This window comes from Juglans regia, chromosome 7, assembly GCF_001411555.2.
Source record: "Juglans regia cultivar Chandler chromosome 7, Walnut 2.0, whole genome shotgun sequence".
NCBI lineage: Eukaryota > Viridiplantae > Streptophyta > Magnoliopsida > Fagales > Juglandaceae > Juglans > Juglans regia.
Genome location: NC_049907.1, coordinates 40,944,254 through 40,966,083, shown reverse-complemented (window position 1 = coordinate 40,966,083; position 21,830 = coordinate 40,944,254). Strand labels below are relative to the sequence as shown.

Below are 21,830 nucleotides of genomic sequence, written 5' to 3'. Positions count from 1 at the left end.
TATAGAAAGAAAGAAAGAAATGAATGAAAGAAATAGGTGGGGGTAAAGGTACGGTAGGAAAACCAGTTAGCAGGATATGCAGAAGAACAACGAAACAAACAAATGCCATGTCCTTGTTTTCCCTACCTTGATGCTCTGTCTCGACTCTCAATAGTTGCATGCTCATACAATAGAATTAATGGAAACCAAACCATGTTGGATTCATATGGATAAGAGTGATTCTTTTTTATTATTAGAAATATCATCTCCTCTGAATCCACTCCATTTACCTACTCTGCAATTGCCCATCTCCGTGCCACAGCTGGACTATTATCCATTTACTACTCAATGTACATGTGCAGAATGCAGAGAGAGAGTGCAATAATGTATAGTACATACCCCATACTAAGTAATCCTAAGGATAAAAATCTCAGGTGCTTAAATACCACACAGTACAAGCTAGCTAGTGGTAGCTACTCATTAATTATCTAACACAAACTTCTTTAATATTTATGTGATGGGTCTTAAACCTGGACGTAAAACCAGCTCTTTTTAAGATTCTTACTTCTCCTGAGGCAAACCTAGCGGCACGGCGCCTTGAACTAAAGCTTGACATCATGTACGAGTAGAGTAGAGAGAATAAGTCGGTATGCAAAAACCAATTTTAAGAAGATTGTTATATTATTTACACCTTTAACTTCCATTTTGTCTCACAATTAACTCGCATCAAATGCAAGGCCCCCCAGAAGAAAAAAAAAAAAAAAGGGCAAAAAAATCATCATAATTAAACTAACAGAGAGAGAGAGATGGAAAGCTCCCTCTCGATAATATCACCTAAATTCTTACATTCCCAACGATCCCATTTGTCCCTTACAGGAAAGCAAAACTCGGTAATAATAACGGCAACAATAAGATAAACCTAAAAAAGAACCACCAACGCAGGCAGCCCATGACCAAGACAGTTAAAAACTTAAAAATTATTACAAAAATTGATATCTACTTGTTTATCTGCACTGTGTTTGTAGCTCTGGTTTTGCTGCTGCTTTCTTCTAAGGCATAAAGAGCTTTTTCCTGCACTGGCATCGCCATGCTTCTGGGTAGTACTCTAGCGGAGTGCTCAGACCAGGATGAATGGGCACGTGGACGGGTTTACACGGTAAGCACATCCCGCACTTGGATCTGCATGTGGGGGGCGAAGACCCCAAACCCAGAGCTCTCCGACTCCGTCCAAACCGCTCAAATACTGCCCCCGATCCTTCTTTACGTCTCTCTCCGGTTCCCTGCAGACCTGGTCCTTCACTACCTGTCAAAAAAGGGGCAGAATTAGTCACTGTACGTGTTAAGAATGTTGATAAGGGTTTGGTGGGGTATGTGTGCTTACCGAGAAAGGAGAGAGAGATGGCTGTGGCAGAAGCAAGGAAGAGAAATGTTAAGGCTGCGAGAATTTGCAGAACACGACAGCGGTGGTGGTGGCGGTGGCGCAGTACGCCCATCGCCGAGCTGGAGCCGGTCAAGCTAGCGACAGGTACTGATGAAGAACAATAAATATGGCTCAGGTGTGAGAAAGAGAGTTTGCATTTTGAAAGAGAGTGATGCTATTATTGTAGATTTTGCGTGTGACTCTGTGAGTGAGCAAGTCCAAGTCAAAGACACATACCAAAAAGATGAGAGAGAGAGAGAGAGAGAGAGAGAGAGAGAGTTTTGTTTTATTGTGTGACCACACCTACTGTTCCATGTGTGATCGTGATGGCCTTGCCAATGAAAATTGAAATACAGGTCGAGCAAGGTAGTTACTATGCTCTGTATAGTTACGAAATTGCCATTTGGATGGTGGTTGCTACAAATTTACATTGCGCAATTTGATTCGATTCAGATCGATCGAGCAAGTTGTGAGCATGCATTCTTCCAAAAAGCTAGTCTATATATAATTTGGCCTAATTAATAATTGAGCCACTAATGGATCAACCCGCGAATTCACAAGCCATTTGAGTGACTCAATTAACCTATAATTTGATATATTTTCAAAATATTTTATTATTATTTTTTATTACTATTCACAACTATTCGATATTTTATTATTATTATTATTCACAAAATACCTAAAAATATATCATTATCCAAACACAATCCAATTAACCTATAATCTAAGTGATCTATCACATAATTTTTTGCTAGGAATTCAATTCTACTTTGAAAATATAGCAAAATATATAGCATTCATTTTAAATATGAGTAGGAGGGATCAAATGTCTATAAATATTTTATTTTCTTTTTATATGGATAAAAGGGTTGTATTACGTCGCGGGGTTTACCCATGCAAGTAAGATAAACGGGGAGTACTTGATCAAAGGGTTGACTTTTCTTTTTATGCGTGTTGGGCTTCCATCATGGTGACTGACCTTATTTAATTATTTGTCCGCTTAAAATTGTTCTAAAATCTAATGACCTAATTATTAATATGAAATCGACATGACAACATAATTAGGTCAATACTCTCGTGGTCAAGCCATGTTTAGGAGGTTGATTGTCTTGACATAATGAGTACGTATGCTCCTTACAATAAGCTTGAGCTAATTAATATAAAACCTTCACACATGCATGACATTCATCATGAGATTCTTTTTTCCCCTTTACATAATTCATACTAAGAATGGCAAGAAACATAAGTATATATTTTACGCAAAAGAAACCAGACGGGAAAAATAGTCATGCTAGGCTTATTGCCCAGCAATGACTACTGGACGTGCTGCCTAATATAAATTTGTATTTGTATTTGTATTATTTTTTTTTTCTTTTCATATTTTTTAACATATTTAAATATTTTTAAAAAATAAAAAATAATTAATACACTAAAATTCATTTCCTTAATCATTAAAGTACGATACTACTCTCCATCATCACATAATATATACATATATATTTATACACATATAATATGAATAGGAAATGCATGCGATTTGGGAGATGGGAAAAACTTATGGTGTATTTGAATGAAATGAGAATGAGGAGGTGCATGGATTCCAAAGGGGTTTGGCGAGCTAACTATTTCACTTTGGAAAATTATAGGGATCCGCTGGGGATCCTGTTCATTTATCTCGCTCCAATTTTTTTTTTTACTTTTTTGTTAATTTTTTTCACATCATTTTTTAATACTTTTACATATTTTTTAAAAAAAAAAAGAAAAAATCTCTATATTAATTAAAAAAAAACATTTTCATAATCACTATGTAAAAAAAATAAAAAGAGCGGGATGCTTGAACGGGATCCTAACATTGCCCTTTCACATTTTTGTCATGAGAGTTTTAAAAAGGGACAATGCTAGGATCCCGCTGGGGATCCCGTTGATGTCCAGCTCACTTTTTTTTTTTACATAGTAATTAAGAAAATATTGTTTAATAATATTATGAATTTTGTACTTTTTTAAAAAATATTTGAAAGTGTTAAAAAATTGATGTGAAAAAAAAACAAAAAAAATATTTAAAACTTTTTTTTTCACATCATTTTTTAATCCTTTTAAATATATTTTTTTTAAAATTACAATATTATTAAATAATATTTTTTTAATTACTAAATATATATATATATTAAAAAAAAAGAAGATATCAACGGATTCCTATCATTTTCTTTTAAAAGGGTAGTCTCAGATTTTCAAATTCTACGTACGTACGTACCCAAGTGGGATCACTTGACTATATAGCTCGGAATTCATAAGAATGAAAGAGTCAAATAATTATTAATGTTAGTCAGCTAGCTACTTGAAACCCTAGCTACTATATTTTGCTGCTTTTATTAGCGGCGTCTTCATTCACACCCAGTCTTTCTCAGACGTGTTCATTTAAATTGCGAAAGAAACAAAGTATATTAAAGTGCAGAATGAAAATACACGGAAATTAAAGTAAGCTGGAAGCTGTAGCCTGTAGGGGATGCCGCGCGATAGGGGTAAACATTTGTACAGCTAGGTAGGTACGTAGGGGGTTTGCTGATGGAGATGACACTCGTGCGCATTCGTACGTACGTGTGGGCGGAATATAGGGTGGTGTCATGTACGAGACGGACATATGAGGCCTTGTTTGTTTTTCAAAAACATCTCATCTCATCTCACCTCATCATTACAACTTTTTTAAATCTCTACACAAAATAAAATAAACAATTCAACTTTTTCAAATCTCAAAACAATAATAATATTAAAAAATATATTCTAACAATATTTTATTCAACTTTTTAACTTTAATCTCAACTCATCTCATCTCATCTCATCTCATCTCATATCTGAAAACAAACGAGCCCTGAGTCAAGCCTTCAAACCCAACCCGCCATTATTGGCTTTCTTTCTTCGTCCTTATAACATGTTGCATGTGTTAGATTTTAAACTAAAAATATTAAAATATTTAATATTAAGTAAAAAATAATATGAATCATTATTATTGTTTATATAATCGATTTGGTTGTTTATATATAAATGAATAGATGTCATACAAATCATAACTAATGCATGACTTTTAGGTATATAAACCTTAACCGTTTATATACTAAATAAAAAGTCATGTCATTGGATAAATTAGAAATATTTTTAACATATTCTTTAATATTTGAGAAGTTGTGATTTTTTATAAGTATTAATTTATTTTAGTTGTGACTTTTTTTCACAAATACTATTTCATTTATATAAGTTGTAACTTTTTACATGTGTCATTTCTTTTACTTGATTATTTTACAAATGATATGTCTAAATTTTGTTATGTTTACTTTATAAAAATAAAAGATGAATCTTTTAGTAAAATTGTCGTCTATAAAATTGAAGTTGAAAAGCAATTGAAGAGAAATATTAAAATTATCATGTCTGATAGAGAATATGAATACTCATCTAATCAATGGTTCAATACTTTGAAGAGAATGACATTATACGTGATGAAACTATTTCATATTATCCTCAATCAAATGATGTTTCTGAAAGAAAAAATAGAACATTGGTAAATATGATCAGATGCATATTATCTAGTTTCGGCCTACCTGAGCAATGGTGGGTAAAGCAATACTTGTATTTTGTTTTATCTTGATTAGAGTACCATTTAAAGGATCTGATAAGAGGCCATATAAACTCTAGATCTGATAATCTAGATCTGATAAGAGACCGTATGAACTCTAGAATGATAGAATATTCAATATTAATTTATTTGGAGTTTCGGGTTGTCTTGCAAAAAGTTTGAGAGATTCAAATGTAAACCTTTTAGTACTCTTCTTGATCATTGTTTGCATTTAAATAGGGATATTGGAGATCCTATATCACAACTGAGATATTCCTCGATTATTGATACGTTACTTTATATTGCTAATTCTACTAGACCTGATATTTCATATGCTGTGAGTAGACTTAGTAGATATACTATTAGACCTGATGATTCTCATTAGAAGGCATTGAACATAATTTTTAAATATTTGAAAGGAACTATGACATATAGTATCCAATATTCTAGGTATACCACTATATTAGAAGCATATAGTGATGCTAGTTGGATAACTGATAAGGTAAATCGTAAGAGAACGAGTGTATATATTTTCACTTTCGGTGGAGCAGCTGTGGCTTGGAGATATTCAGAGCAAATTATAGTTTTATGATCTACCATGGAGGTTGAATTAATAGTCTTGGATACTATCGGACATGAGATAGAGTGGCTTAAGAATTTATTATCATAAATTCAACTAGTTAAAAAACTAATGCCAGTTATTTATGTTACTTGTGACAATCAAGTTGTGATAAGTATTTGTAATAATAAACACGTTGATCATAAAATGAGACATTTAAGTATCAGACATTATACGATAAGATACCTGATAAAAAACGGATACCTGATTTTGGAATATGTAAAGTTTGAAGATAACCTTGCGAATCATTTGACAAAAGGGCTGTCAAAGTCGAAAGTTATACATATATCAAGAGATATAGGATTAAAGCCCACTAATTAGGTCACCGGTAGTAGCAACCCAACCTTATTGACTGGAGATCCCACCAAGAAGGTTCAATTAGAAGATTAAACTACTTGAGTGACTGGATAACACTATTAAAATATTATTATAGATATATTACTAGGGTGTGAGTGCAACAAATGCAATAACAAAGGAAAAACGAAATGCTTTGAATGAGTCTAAGACTAAGGCGAGGTATTAAATTGCATGTACCTTTAGAGGACTCACCTATGTGAGCGTGACTATAGGGCTACGGTCTATGGTAATTAGACTATTTTCTAGGCGCTCATGAATCTAAGATACGGTGCACGACCTTTATGCACCAGCTTGAAAGGAACTTAATATATGCCGTACTATGTGTATGGTATAGATAAGCTTGAGTTAAAAAATTTTGGTTCAAGACTTGGTTTACCATGAATATTTCAAATGGAAACACGCTAGTACTAGGTAAATGTTTAAAACCGCAAGCTACCTCTACTGATGCATAGTACTTAGACCAATGAAAATCTTATTATATTATGTCTTTTAAAATATTTTAATTAGGTGGGGGATTGTTAGTTTTTAAATTTAAAAATGATTAAAATATTTAATGTTATGTAAAAAATAATGTGAATCATTATTATTGTTCAATGTATCGGTTCAGTTGTCTAGATTTGAATGAATAAGTGTTATGGTAACTTGAACCAGTTCATGTTTCCTAGGGATAGAAGCTTTAACCGCTTGTCAACCAAACAAATGGTTGTGTCATTTGGTGAATTAGAAAATTTTTAATGCATTCTTTAATATTTGAGAAGTTATGACTTCTCACAAGTGCTTATTTATTTTAGTTGTGAATTTTCACAAATGTCATTTCATTTATATAAGTTGTGACTTTTCATAAGTATAATTTCATTCATATGTTGTGACTTTTTACAAGTATCATTTCATTTATATAAGTTGTGATTTTTCATAAGTTTCATTTTATTATAGTTGTAATTTTTTATAAGTGTCATTTTATTCTCTATAAATAAGAAACCACTCCCACAAAATTATGCACTCAAAATTCTCTACAAAATTAGATAAGCACTTCTTCATTTTTCTCTTACTTTATTTGAGTTTTGACTATTTTATATCGAGTTCAGTAATCTCCTTCTGTGTGCATTAATAATGAGATTAATGGAAATTGATGTTATTATATCTTGTGAATAGACTATCAAAACACTTAGTATATATTTGAATTTTTAAGCGATAGAATCTACTTTAAGAAAAATATCCATCATCACAACGGGACTCTATCAAATTTTGTTTTTCTAATTTATTTTTATTATTTTATATATTCTATAATTTACATATAAATAATTTATTATTTAAAATATTCCAAACAGCATATGTACGATGACCTTTTTAATTTTTGAAGGCAAGCGGATGGTGTGGTAGCTGGGCCCATGCATGCATGGACGATGGAACCCCACCGTTTTGTTCCTTCTTGTTGTTGTTTTATTTATTTATTTTTGTGTTTGAAGAAAGGGAGTGAGTGAGAATATACTGTGTTTTTTCGTGGTAATTAATTAAACCAGGAGCAAGCTAGGGTGGGTTCCATTAAATGAGGTCGCATGTTCTTTCTTCTGCAATTGCGGGCCTACCCTACTGTCTTGGCTATTGCTGGATGTTGGGTTCGGTGGGTAGTAAATTGCATGCCACGCAAGTTGTGAGTCTGTGACGTGACGACGGACGACTCACAACTTGAGGATTTAAATCTGGTTTGACAGAGGATTAAAATAAAATTAAAATTGCAGATAAAATGAAGACATTATAAAATTATCACTTATTTTAAAAATATAAATTTAATTATTTATATTTATCTTAACACTTAACTTTACTTCCTGTAAATCATATTGCTTGTCAATAAGTGACTTGAATATGTAAAATATTTGATTAAATATAATAAGTGTAGAGTTAACATTTAGGAGATATTTGGATTTGTAAGTCATCTCAACTCATCTCAATTCATCTCACTATTATTCATTACTATTCAGCAACTTTAACTCACAAATCTCATTACTATTCACAACTCATTTCATTACTATTCACAATCCATCTTAACTCATTTCAGCTCATCTCAAGTCATCTTCAAATCTAAACATCTCCAATTTAATATCTTTATTTTAATACCTAATAAAATTATCACTTATTTGAAAATTTTAAGTTGAATATAAATTGAATTATATATATTTATCTAAAAAGACATCAAAAAACAAATGCTTACCGTCATTGAAAACTAGTATTGCAATCCTTATTTTTGTCATTTGAAATGGCAACGATGTTCATCCGTCGGATGCTTATAAGAGCATTAGCATTGGTTTATATATATGCATATGCAAAGTCAAATTTGCATAATATGACCCTAAAATCTTCCACATTAGCTTATGCATATCCAAATATTTAGCTACCTATGAATAGTGCTTATCCAAATTTGGATAACCACTATTCACCCTACAAATCATATTTAAATAATTATTTCTCTCTCCTCTCACACAATCCTTTTATTTTCTCACTCCTTCAACAACAAAACAAACATTCACTTGCACATTCATTTTATTATTATAATATATTATATATATTTTTTTCATTTTATTATATTTTTAATATATTATTATTAAAAAATTATATTTTTTATTATTATATTTACATTATTAATGTCAAATGTATGTAGTGGATGTTAATTGCAAAATATATATAAAAAAATGGATTTTAGCAAAAAAGTAATAATAATAAAATAATAATATTTTATTATTATTTTGTCTCAAATATGCATAAGCCAATGTGAAAATTTTGCTTGAATGACAAAATGGATATGCAAAAGAGGTAATTTTACATATGTATATGCATAAACCAATGCTAATGCTCTAAGCGACCTAATTAGTAAGAATAGTGCTCAAAGTTACTTTTTTATTTTTATATTTTTTTAATATTTTTAAAAAATAAAAAATATATTAATATATTAAAAATTACTTTCTTAATCAATAAATAAAAATAATTAAAAAAAATTAATCACATGAGCAATCAAAATAAAAAATAAACCGAATCGCCATAGTAACATTTTCCGATTGGTAATTAGCAGCGGAGAATGGGTAAATACAAGAGGAGAGTGCTCCCCGGGGGGATGGAGCTTCTGGCACGAAGCGGACCCACCCACCTCACTTTAAAATAAAATAGCTATAGTAGGCATATGTACGGTAAAACTATGGCAGGAAGCAACCATTACACCTGTTTCTTAGACATCGGGTTTGGAAAGTTTGAAAGCGACACTTCAGCTTGGTCCCTATATACACATTTTTCATATACATATGCCGCTCCTCCATTATTACAAACATATGTAGTCACTTACGTAGCGATTTCATCTCAAATTTATTTAAAAGCCTTCATTTATGATAAAAGAATATCATAAAAATATATTACACTTATATTTGGGACGTTGATTATTCATCATTCTAACGTTAAAATGAATCATAGGATATAAGGGGTTTAATGTTGTCGCTCCCACATAAAAATAGCTCAATACTTTTTTAAAGAAATGCTTGGAGATTTAATAAAAAGAAATTTACAGACTTATATAATTTGATGTAATATATCAAATTATAAATCTATTTTTATAATTATAAATTTAATTCTATATATATAATCATTTATAAATATAAGACTTTTATAATAAGAATAATTAAGACCAATTACCCACCGTTTCAAAAAAAACGTTAGGGGAAGCCAAGTAGGGCTTGAGGAGGTGTTTACTGGGCCATAAAAAGAAGTGCAATGTCAGGCCTACACATGGTCGGGCCTAGATTTACGACATTAATCTTCAGAGCCTTGACGACTTCAACTTGTCCGAAGACAATTCAGCGTGCCGTAAGTAATAACCCTAGAGTCAGTCCAATACTCGTCACTCGTCAGTACACACAGAACCAGCTACTTAGATTAAAAAAAATAGGAAAATGTTAAATTTAGTTAATAAAAATTTATAAAAAAAATTTACTTCTTCAATATCAATATGATAAAAATTAATTTAATTTTATAAGTAAAAATATAAATAAAATTATAACTACATATAACACTACTAAAAAAAAATATAACCAACGTCCAAAGGGTAAGAAAAAAAGAATTTTTTTTTATTTATTGATAGTTGTAAATAAATAATTGTCATAAAATGATATGCCATCCTAAAATAAATAATTTATAATGCACGAGCCTACATTTATTAAAAAAAGTTTCTATTTGTGAAAAAATTGATATCTTCAACTAACAAAAGAATATTTTAAAACATAAAAGAGTATTTATATCTTTAATTTTGTTCTAAGTTATACGAAAGGGTCAAATCAATGCTTTGAAAATGATGCCTAAATAGAGTAATGTTATGTGAAAGTATAAGTTCTATATAAATATTTTTGTGAAAAAGTGAATTTTATTAATAAAAAAATTATTTTTTTAAGATAGAATCTACTGTTTTTTTTACAAGAATCTCTATAGAAATCGTTTATTTAAAATTTATAGAAATTATTTCTAAAAAAATAAAAAATAACAGAGTTGGTTTAGACTATAATAATTCAGACAGCGTAGTACGTGGCATCCTAGGGTGCATCCTAGCCCCTAGCAAAGAGGAGAGACGTCGCGCCCTCTCTTCCTCTCCGAGTCTGAAATCCACATACACTCTCTTAATTCTCTCTCCCGCTCACACGCTCGCAACACAACCAAATTTACAAAGGAATTGTGCAGATCAGTGCCACCGTCGGGCGGAATACTCGCCATGAACGCCACAATGACGACGTTTCGGCCCATACTCGACAAACCCCTCAACCAGCTCACCGAGGAAGACATTGCCCAGCTTACCCGCGAAGACTGCCGCAAATACCTTAAAGACAAAGGTTTTTTTTCTCACCTATCCGATTTTGCCCCTTCACCTCCCTCCGTACTTCCTGCTCCCTGAATACCAAGCGCAACCAGCTCTCGACACTTCCTCTCTCTCTATCTCTCTCTGTATTATTGTAAACAGAACTTGTTTTTAAATAAAAAATAAAAAATGACAGAAAATGACACGTGTCCTTACAGGAATGCGCAGGCCTTCGTGGAACAAATCTCAAGCGATCCAGCAGGTGGTTTCCCTCAAAGCTCTGCTCGAACCGACCAACCACGACTCCGGCGATGGCGCTCTCCGGAAGGTTGTTTTTTCGCAGTCACGCGAGTCTCCCACGCACATACCCCTCCCCATTTGGTTTTCGAGTAAATCTAGAAAACGAGGAAGGAAAAAGTCTTTATATGATCTTATTATAAATCAGAACAATCCTTTGTTTTTCTAGGACAGTGCCACTAGTTTAAAAAGTTAGTCATAGTTTGACCCAAATGTGGAAAAAAGGCTGACTTGAACTTGCTTTCTTTTTGTAATATTATCCAGCACTTTCTCAACTACCAAACAATGCCTTTTCCCACTAAAAAGAGTTTCTTTATTTTTTGAAGTTTAATTTGACAATGTAAATATCGGAGCTTGTCGAATGAATTAATTACGTATTTGTAGGCAACGTCAAATTCAGTTGATTCGGTTAAGGAACCGAGTCCTGATGTCCGGGTTTCGTTATCGGCAGAAGCAGCACAGGGAAGAAAGGATCTGCCGAAATCGGCTCCGGCGGAGCGACCAACTGATGTAGATAACATTGTCATTAGTCCCAGGTCTGGTTTTCTGCATAACTTATGTGGATATGGCTTATGTGCTTGATTAGCTACTGGAATTATTTATTTGCAATTTACTAAATGGTATCATGAAAAATGATATTTGTAGTCGTGGAGTGGACTGTGTAATTTCTTTGAAAAAAATAAATAAATATAAGATTCACATTTTAATTTTTTTAACAGTAGACCCATTCTTTTTCAAAAAAACTGCACGATGCTTGCCCAACTTTTTTGTTATATGATCCATTCTTTCCTAGCGAATAAGCATTCATCCCTACTATGCAATGAAATGGAGATTGTTATGCACATCCATGTATAGATCACAATTATATGAAACTGTTACTGTCGAGGCTTTGTACACTGTTGAGCAAGCCATGGTGTGAAGAAGAATTTACACGACATTTAAACTTTGTGGTTTGTTTCCAGAATTTTTTTTCAGTTTTTTGGCTACAAATCCTTTTAAGATTGAAGGCTGATTTAATTTGAAAAAGCCCATTCAACTTGGTCAGGTTTACTTTTAGTGAACCATCCTGATTAGTGCAATTTGTCACCCCATTGTCAATTCCTTATCTGGAAGCCATATTTTGGACTTGGTTAATATTTCTACTAGAAAATGGTTTCTGATCAGCAAAAAAAAAGTCTTATCCATATCAGGTTTGAATTCCTTTATTTGAAATTTTCTCTTATGGCTGGGTGGTTGGCTTTCACAGCATGATAAAGGCTTTTCCACACCAGAGCTTGTATGCCTAATAACTTCATCACACACATTTATTTTCCTTTTTTGCCTCTTTGTTCTGCTCCTGTACCCTTCTGCAAATTGCAAAAGTCTCTAGCACCAAATAGCTTGGTAGCAGCTGAAACTTAGGAAGAACCGATGTTCTTCTCTTTTAGTGCTGAGTTTCAGGACAAGTATAGACAACAGTTTTTTTTTCCCTTTTGTTAATACTTAAAAAAGTGCAACTTCTATGGCTACTCTCTGTTAGAGTGGCATAACATGTCGATGTTTTAGATTAACAGCCACACATTTACATATACACCGGTGATTGAATTTAGGTCACATTTCATTCTAGTTTAGGAGCCTGTTTTCTTCTGATTAGTTTTAATAAGTATTTGACAATGTGGCTGCAGGAGTCCATGTGCAATGAATGGGCTAGTGGGGCAAATGACGATTTTCTACTGTGGCAAGCTGAATGTGTATGATGGAGTGCCAACTGAGAAGGTAATGATGCGTGGACTCCTGGAGGTAACTCCAGACATGTTGATCTTGTAACAACCATATGTGGATTTGCAGGCACGGGCAATCATGCACTTAGCGGCAAGTCCAAGCCATTTGCTTCAAGATGATATCCTTGGTAGGGCTGCATCTCTTTGGTCCTTTCCATGCCATTTACAGACAGTGAGTGACAGAGATCGTCTTATTCCTCCTAGTACCACAACCTCACTGATTATGCAAACAGGTAACATTTTATAAACAATTTCCTAGCTTACTCTTTGAGTGCTATTGGAAGTATGCATTTTTTTTATTCTCAGATTGCTTCAGCTGTAAGTGAAACCATGTTAAAGCTACATGTACTGAATATAGAAGTAGATCCTGTTTATGTTCTTGGCATCTCACTTTGTTCTTCCCTTGACTTTTCAAATAACTGCCCAAAGTGACAAGGACTTCATTGTTTTAAGGAGGTTGTTTTCTGAGATGCAGGCTGTCTGTACTGGTCTTGTTCATTGCTGGTTTTTGTACAATGCTTTAGAGTTTTCTAGACCAAGTTCCTAAACATTCTCAAACGTGAAGATGCTTCAAATTCTTTCACAATCGAGTCATCGACTATGTTAAAGTACCTATACTAAAAAGAGAACTTTTGAGAGAGAGGTAGGAAGGTAACTCGTGATTTTGTTTTGATTTAACAGAGAAGATGACAGAATATGCTCAACAGTTTGGGGACAACGGGAACATTAATGGTGACCCTGGTAAACAACTTCAATCTGCAATTTATAGCATACTGCAATTTGCATTTAATTGTCATGTCTATCATTCAAGGATGATTTATTTTTTGTAAGCGTTCAGGGATAAAAAGTTATAGATGATTACAGTTCTGCAATAGTAATTTATTTGTTTATCATTCTGTCTTTTCTTTTACATAAAGAAATTACTGTGCAGAAATACCAAGGAGGCCAAGGATATATATATATATATATATATATATGTTCTAAATGGTTTACTTGTATAGCTAAATCCTAAGCACTTGCATGCTGAAATGGAGTGTATCCCCAAAACAAAACTTGGGTGCTTTTGTTGAGGTGTGAAATGACATTCTTGTGAACAATATTTCCTCGACTGAGACAAATTATTGGGTTCTCTAGACCTTGCCAAAAACCTAGAGGCCAAGTTACTCTCTAAATTGCTGCCTGACAGGGGTGTTGCCACCAAATTAAGGTGAAGAAGCATACTCTTACTGAAACTAATATCCAATCTAATGGGCTCCATGAGTGCATCACAGGTTTGTTGGGCCACAGGGCCAAGGGTGAGACTCTTCAAACCCTTTTAAATGGGGAGGGTGGCCTTGCCTCTTGCATTAAGCTGAAAAAAACATTTATGGAATGTCTTGTAGGTACATTTCACAGTTTTGAAATTAGGAACAAGATAAAGCAATAAATCATTTTTTTCACAACACATTTGTTCGAGTTTTTTTTTTTTTTTATTGGTACCGGGTGTCTGAGAACAATGTCTCGACTAATCCCGTGGGTGCAAAGGCCCTTGGCAAAGAGTTTTCCGCAAGTGCATCTCGGGTAATTCAAGGGGAAGGGGATTTCTCCCACTCTGATGGCCCTTAGAAATTGTTTGCACTCAAGAGGATTCGAATCTTAGACCTGCAGGGAGCATACCACCGAAACCTTTACCACTTGAGCCAATCCCTAGGGGTTATAGTACATTTGTTCAAGTGACATGAGAAAAGATATACACGGACTCATATTATATACATGTACATCCTGTGTTAGTGGGTTGCACCCCTTGCTCTTGTAATAGAATTTCATTTGCTTAAAAATATTTATTTACTTGGCAACCTCTCCTTTCTTCATGCTATGCCCAGCATTTGCTTCTGCTTTTCAAAGCATGCCATGTACTGCCATTTGAAACTTTATATCTCCCTCTTATGCACTGCCATAAGAGCGAAGACCTAAAAGACACATTTAAAGGCATGTCAAAGATTTTCACTTGATGAGGCCTCTTTGCATGTTATGGGAGACTGATGATAGAATTTTAGGGGAATTAATTAATTAAAGAAGCTCCCCTGCCAATCAAAAGTTATTTACCCCTTAAACCTTTTTTCGGTCTTTCTTAAGATGTAGAGGGTCAGGCGAACAGAAAAGTCTCACTGCAGAGATATCGCGAAAAGCGAAAAGACAGGTAGGTACCTAAGGAGAATAAACTTCATGCTGGGATTCTTTTCAAGTCTTCATGCTCACTACTTGCTTTTTTATTTTTTTCCTTTTTCTGCTCACATTCCTTTAAGGGGAAGATTAAAGAGTAAGAAAAGTACAGTATCGGTGACTTCTAGCTTGGAGATGGTTTTAAACCATCAAGTGAGGACACATGCCTCAAATGGGAAATCAGGCCAGAGTGGCACACGCTCTCCACCCCAGCATGGGACACTACAAGTTAGCTCTGTCAATAATCAGCTAAAGAGTGCTGGTCTAGCTGTTGATCTGAATGACAAAGGTAAGCTCAATGGTTCTTTCTCTGCATCTTTCATGACGTGCTATATGTTTAACTTTGAAAATGAGAATAATGTCACGAAACAGATAGTCGCTGTGAGCATAGATATTATGAGGATGTCAATCCAGTAATTTGTAATACCAACCCTGTAATTAATTGGAGTTTCTCTTGTTGTTGACCAACTATACGGCTAGTATTCATCTGGAAGTGGTTATGTAAATGCAACTGATACCTCGTGAACTGCTCATCCTTCATTGATGGATTGCACGTTGGCTGCATTGCAGATGTCCAAGAATGCTAAATTGGAACAACCATATGGGTCAGACGTTGTTGGAAGTTAAATAGAGAGCCCTATTTGATGATCAATGTCAAACATACAGGGGGGAAGTGGGAACCGATTTGACAGCCCCCTCCAAGGCATGCCTTTTGCATGTTTGGGCTGGCTCGCGGATAGTGAAGTCTTTTACTGTCGGACAATCTGTTCTGAATGGTACGAGTTCACACTAACCCGAGCAATTTTGTAACTTGAAGAATCATTTTGCCATCCTTAGGAATTTATCTTTTTGGAGAGATTTTTGTTGAAGTTAGAGCTGCAGGCAACCAGTCTTTTCGCTGTGTAAAATGCATGCCCATCTTTTGCTACGCTCATAGCATTATTCTACAAGTTAAAGTAAATGGCATTCTAAAGATGGTGATTGCCAGTGCTAGTATTAGAGTGGCAGCCGTGGCAACGGGGATGGGCTTGTTAATGGGTCCCAATAGTGGTGGTTTTGAACAATGATTTTATTATTATTATATGGGTGACTGACACTTGTTCGTTGAGTGGTGTGTTCTCTGTTTCCACGTCTCCTAAATTCTTGAATTTGAACTTTGACATGACTTTTGTGGTTTTCATGGATGGATTCACTTTTTTTGGTTGTCCATATTCAAAGAAAGATATGTGAAGTAAGGTCCAAATTTGATAAGCCCGTTGATTTTTCTAATAAAACTCACAAGTTGTACTATACGGATTTCTTTTTAAAGACTCGTGAAGTGACAAATTCTCTCATAAGGTCATTTTGTTTTTTTTTTTATTATTTGTTTTTTTAATATTCTTAAACAATTAAAAAAAATCATAACATCATTAAAAAATATTTTTTTATTTTTTTATTTTTTATCACTAAATAATAAATAAATTATATCAAGATCCATCTTCAGGACAATTAGCATTTTCCCTTTTTAAATCGACCGTATCGTGATGATTATCATCAATAACGATCAGGGGAAGTAAAATTCGTTTTGGATTTGATAACCATTCAACGTGACCTTTCATGCTGCAATCAACCAAATTCCACCCTTTGACCAAATGAGTCCATTCAATATTCCTTTGTTTTAAGTCTTTTTTTTTTTAATGGTTTTCTAAGGCATTGTTTTTTTTTATATCTAATTTTGAAAAATGTGCAAGAAAAAATTAAATAAAAATATTATAAAGTTTAAATATTATTATAATATAATTTTTTAATATAATTTTTATTTTGAAATTAAAAAAATAAATTATTTTTTATATTTTATTTAAAAGTTATGTGTTCTCAAACGAGACTTGAGTCTGTTTACAAGAACGAAAAAAGAAAAAAAAAAATGAGCGAGACTTGCGCACCATTGAAATATTAGTGACCTTTTATTTTTGGTCATGTTACTTGTAACATACTCAAAATGTAACATTTTCTTAATATCTTCATTCATGCAATAGATATCAATGTCTACTCTAGCGTATTAATTGATTTCAAAAAAATAATTATAACTGAATTAACCTTATAGTTTAACATTATTAATAAAATAGATTTAACCTGTCGCAAAAAATTATATCGATTTGTAAATTTATTTATTTAAAAACAAAAGTATATGTGTGTATTTTAAATATATAAAAAAACACACAAATACTTAAAAAGGAATACTGATCTGTACACTTTGTTTTGATAAAAAAAATAAAATTTACAAAAAAATTATCTTTACGCAAAATGACCGTGTTACCCTCCTACTGATGCACGGTTCAATTAACCTGGACAGCACAGACAAGTTTTCAACGCCTTCTGTAGATACAAGAAGGTTGATTTCGTCTTTCAAAAATATAATTATAAGAGGGCTCTCTCTGTTCTCTCGTTCTCAACCTCGCGTTCCCTCAAAGCTTTTCTCTCTCAGAGTATCCATAGCCTAAGGATTCCAACGATGGGTGTCCCGGAAAAGGTATGGGGGTAATAGTTATCTCTTTCTGTTTGTTTCTCGGTAAAGTATTTATCCTTGTAAATTTTCCCTGCATTCTTTTTGTTGGTTGTATGCTCTGATTTCGTTCAAGTAAACCTTAATTTTTTCAATTGAAGATCTTAGGTTAGAATTGGATTAAATTTGATGGAACATGCGTGATAAGTTCCTCAATATAAGTTTTAACGGATGATGTATTGAAATATTGAACTAGAAAAACCTTGTTGCGTTCAGAGGTAAGCGTACTGTGTTCTAGACTGGTTTTCAACAATTTCTTTCCCCTTAATTTGAATTTGAAACCGTGGGCACTAATTTTGTATTTAACCCTTATGAACTATTCCTATCCGGAAATCCTAGGTGGGATTCCGTAGAAAACGTTGGTATATTGTATGGGCTCTTCTTTTTTCCCTTTCTTCTGCTTTCTTTTGTCTTTAAGCATTTGAGACTAAACCTTTTTTGCTCTTTGAAGTAAACCAGGCCTTAAACGTTTGAATTAAACCCACCTAACATTTGTTTTAAAAGTTATTATTGTACTAGACTCAGAACGTTTTATTAACAGCTATCTACATTACCCAAATTCAAAGATCATGCATCTGATTCGTAACACAGCAATCTGTCCTGCATCAGATTTTCTTGCATTGCATGGATCTTTGAACTTCACTCTTCCCATTCATGTAAAACCACATGGGTTGGATTCATTTACAAGCATCACATTAAAAATGCATTTTTTGTCATGGTTTATCTTCACATGCTTCAGATATCTACAGGATCCGAGAGAGGAAGTAGTTCAAGCATGGTACATGGATGATAGTGACGATGACCAGAGACTCCCCCATCACAGGGAGCCAAAGGAGTTTGTATCCCTAGATCAACTTACTGGTGAGCATCTTTAAATAACTTGTTAATTTTTATTAGATCCAGGATGTTTGGGTCTCTGACTTTACATGGGCCATTATGCTCACTTGTAGAACTTGTTAATTTTTATTAGATCCAGAATGTTTGGGTCTCTGACTTTACATGAGCCTTTATGCTCACTTGTAGAACTTGGAGTACTTAGTTGGCGATTGGATGCTGATAACTATGAAACCGATGAGGAGTTAAAGAAGATTCGTGAAGACCGTGGTTATTCCTACATGGTTGGTTGGCAAAACTTTTTTTTTTTTTTTTGTATTTGTTTTAGTTTTTCACACTGACATACAGTTTTATATTTCTTGTGCTAACTGGTCTTGTAAGATGAGGTTGTGCTTGACTTCTAAGTGTTACAAACATCACCCTAACTTGTGGAGAATGATGTAAAACATCACTGCAGAGAATAATAGTTTGAAGCTCACATTTTTTTTACGAGTATACATGTAACTTAGCTATCAAGAAGAATTTATTGGAGGGTATAGGAAGAGCTTTAAAATGTGTCTTGCTCATTTTTCCATTAAAAAGCTCATAATCAGGTCTTGCTTACTAAAGGTTGCAAACTGAAAATACTCTCTCTCTCCATACTTGTACCATACTTTTAATCAGAGAGATCCTTCTTCAGGACTTCTGTGAAGTTTGTCCAGAAAAGCTGCCTAATTATGAAGAGAAGATCAAAAACTTTTTTGAGGAACATCTTCACACCGACGAGGAGATCCGCTATTGTGTGGCAGGAAGTGGTAAGAGTAGATATGCTTTATTTTCGTTTATAGTCACTGCTTCACCCAAAAAATATGGTTGTTGACTGCTTGCTTTTTGGTGAAGGATATTTTGATGTCAGGGATCGTAATGACAAGTGGATTCGTGTTTGGGTGAAGAAGGGGGGAATGATTGTTTTGCCTGCTGGAATTTATCACCGCTTTACTCTGGATACTGAGAACTACATCAAGGTATTGATGTGGTACATATGTAATCATAAAAGCAGCTTGCCTTCATTCTGACTAAATATCAGTTTGAAACATCTCCATTCCACAACCGTCAAGCACCCTTATTCCTGATTATTACTATCTTACTGCCATTACAATTATTAACTCTTTCAATTCTACATTAATTTAAGACTTGGGGCTATGCATAATAGTTGCCCATAGATTATTAAACATTGTCTTACATGACATGGACTTCTGTGGAGGGGACTTTTCATCATCGCTTATTATGCTTCCATTTCTTATCACTGTGCAGTAGGTTGAAAAAATAGATTATTAAACTTTGGAAGTACATATTTTTCTTGTCTTACACCTAAGTTAGATTATTTGTACATTGGAACCTATGAGACGTTCTCACTTTCTTGGAGATGTCATTGACTGCGAATTTTTGTCTGTAAAAGCCCACCTCCGTTTCTCTTGGTATTTTATTAGGGAAAACTGGAAATAGTGTCTCCAACTACCAATCCTTTTGATCAATATTATTATTAAGCTCCCAGAGTTCTCTTTATCCCCCAAAAGTACCACTTTGTTTTTAATTCATCCCCTACTTTAAGATCTAACCGTTAAAGATCGTGTCCCTTTACTTATTTTTTATCTATCTCAATGGTCAGGCTAAATGAAGAGGTAAATTGTACTTGTGCTACAAATTGTGTTGACCAATCAAGCAAGAATATGTAGTACTACTCTTGTGTTTTTCCCCCCTCCGACCAGTATATCAGTATTAATGGCTTTTAAATGTGATTACTGTTTTCATGTACACATGCGTATTCTCGTTCTTTTTCATGTGATTTCTCTGGCAACATTGAGAGTTTGGTGGTCATATTGCAAAAGGAGTGGTAGTTTCAAGTGTAAAATATAGTTTTTCCATCTCACTCTTATCTTCTGAAAAATGTTTCTCAAAATTTATTTATTCAGGCACTGCGGCTATTTGTTGGTGATCCAATCTGGACTCCATTTAATCGTCCTCATGATCATTTGCCTGCAAGGTATATTTTTGCCTATCCTCTCTATTGCGACATCCTACCGCTATATTGTGGCCTAAAGAGCATTTAACAGGCTTCCTTGAGTGTTATTTCTTCTTGCAGGAAGGAGTACATTAAAGCTTTCGTGGAGAAGGAAGTTGGTGATCATGCTGTTGATGCTGCAGCCTGAAATCTTCATTTACCTCTAAACTTGGACTTCAACAAAAACATCTGGACTTAAATAAAGACTCCCATGCTTATATGGTCTGGAATGCATGCGTGGTTTCCCTTGGCTTGTCTGTGTTCTATACTATACTCGTGTAGAGTGCTCAAACTCAGTATCTTTTACCTCTGTGCTGTATATGGAAATATAGACGCTTTTAGATATGGTATAAAAGCTTGTATACGTTCGTGGTTGTGTTATATTGCATGTTCTTCTTGGGTGAACCATCGGTCAAGTTCTGCCTTCGGGTCTGACTGCCACGTGCCCTCGTACTGTGGCATGTACTCTCTTGCTTTATATAAAGATCCCTATGTTTTGTTGGCTCGTTTAGCTAACGGGTTTAATCCTGTTGGTGAATGCCTGCTGTAAATTTGATTAGACCGGGTGATATTTTGTGTAGTCGGAAAAGTGATAGTCTTCTACATATTAAATTGTTTATATAATAGTATTAACTAACATTAAAAAAATCCAACTGAAACTTCAAATTTGACATCCAACCGGAAAATAGATTGCAGTGCCATTCAATTTCACATACATGTAAGGTTTAATTTGTCCACTTCTTGATTGCGATATCCCATTAAAAAAAAAAAAAAAAAAAGAATTCATCCATAGTTCAAAATCCGACACAAGGAATCCGAAACAAGTACGCAACAAACAAGAGTGAAAGTCGAGGAGTGCTCGTCATCAACCTCGACAAGATCAATGACATTCGATTTAACTATTCTATGGCCTTCCAATTAACCACGTTTAATCTCCGTGTGAAAAAGCTTAGAATCAACCACTCGCCCACATCTTGTTCGTTGATTTGTCCCACTGGGGTCCCTTTTTAATTGCCCAAACTCCATAACTTAATGCCACGATACCCCCAATACATTTTGTATGATGTGTGCATATAATAATACTTTCTTGCTGAGATATTTATGTCGACAATCCTTTTGTACCAACCAGATATAAGTAATTTCATCCACAATCCGGGCTCTAACATGTAGCAGATTTCTATGATGTCACTCTCCATCAAGTGGGGACTCCAAAGAACCAGAAGCAAATCCCAAATCAAACTCAGGAAAAGAGGTCAAGAACCACCAATAGCGCTACGACTGGTGCCTGAAACCAACCATGGAAATTCCGGAGAACCCTCTGAAAAGTAAACCAATTAACTCCTAAATAAG

At 34.0% G+C, this 21,830-nt stretch overlaps 3 protein-coding genes across 3 annotated transcripts; 2 read left to right on the top strand and 1 right to left on the bottom strand.

Moving 5' to 3' along the window:
- Positions 1–744: 744 nt before the first annotated feature.
- Positions 745–1,623, bottom strand: LOC109019454 (EPIDERMAL PATTERNING FACTOR-like protein 4). Its single transcript, XM_019001741.2, has 2 exons — positions 1,361–1,623; positions 745–1,282 (listed from the first exon to the last, which is right to left on the bottom strand). The coding sequence occupies exons 1-2, from the start codon at positions 1,470–1,472 to the stop codon at positions 1,029–1,031; spliced, it is 366 nt and encodes a 121-aa protein (XP_018857286.1). The 5' UTR covers positions 1,473–1,623; the 3' UTR covers positions 745–1,028.
- Positions 1,624–10,582: 8,959 nt separating this feature from the next.
- LOC108989462 (protein TIFY 4B-like) lies at positions 10,583–16,171 on the top strand. Its single transcript, XM_018963069.2, has 9 exons — positions 10,583–10,838; positions 11,023–11,132; positions 11,486–11,637; positions 12,766–12,856; positions 12,929–13,094; positions 13,543–13,602; positions 14,977–15,040; positions 15,147–15,352; positions 15,634–16,171. The coding sequence occupies exons 1-9, from the start codon at positions 10,721–10,723 to the stop codon at positions 15,648–15,650; spliced, it is 984 nt and encodes a 327-aa protein (XP_018818614.2). The 5' UTR covers positions 10,583–10,720; the 3' UTR covers positions 15,651–16,171.
- A 1,248-nt stretch (positions 16,172–17,419) lies between these two features.
- Positions 17,420–21,003, top strand: LOC108989463 (1,2-dihydroxy-3-keto-5-methylthiopentene dioxygenase 2). The gene is made up of 7 exons (XM_018963070.2): positions 17,420–17,572; positions 18,355–18,466; positions 18,629–18,723; positions 19,119–19,233; positions 19,319–19,443; positions 20,392–20,462; positions 20,562–21,003. The coding sequence occupies exons 1-7, from the start codon at positions 17,555–17,557 to the stop codon at positions 20,626–20,628; spliced, it is 603 nt and encodes a 200-aa protein (XP_018818615.1). The 5' UTR covers positions 17,420–17,554; the 3' UTR covers positions 20,629–21,003.
- The last annotated feature ends 827 nt before the right edge of the window (positions 21,004–21,830 follow it).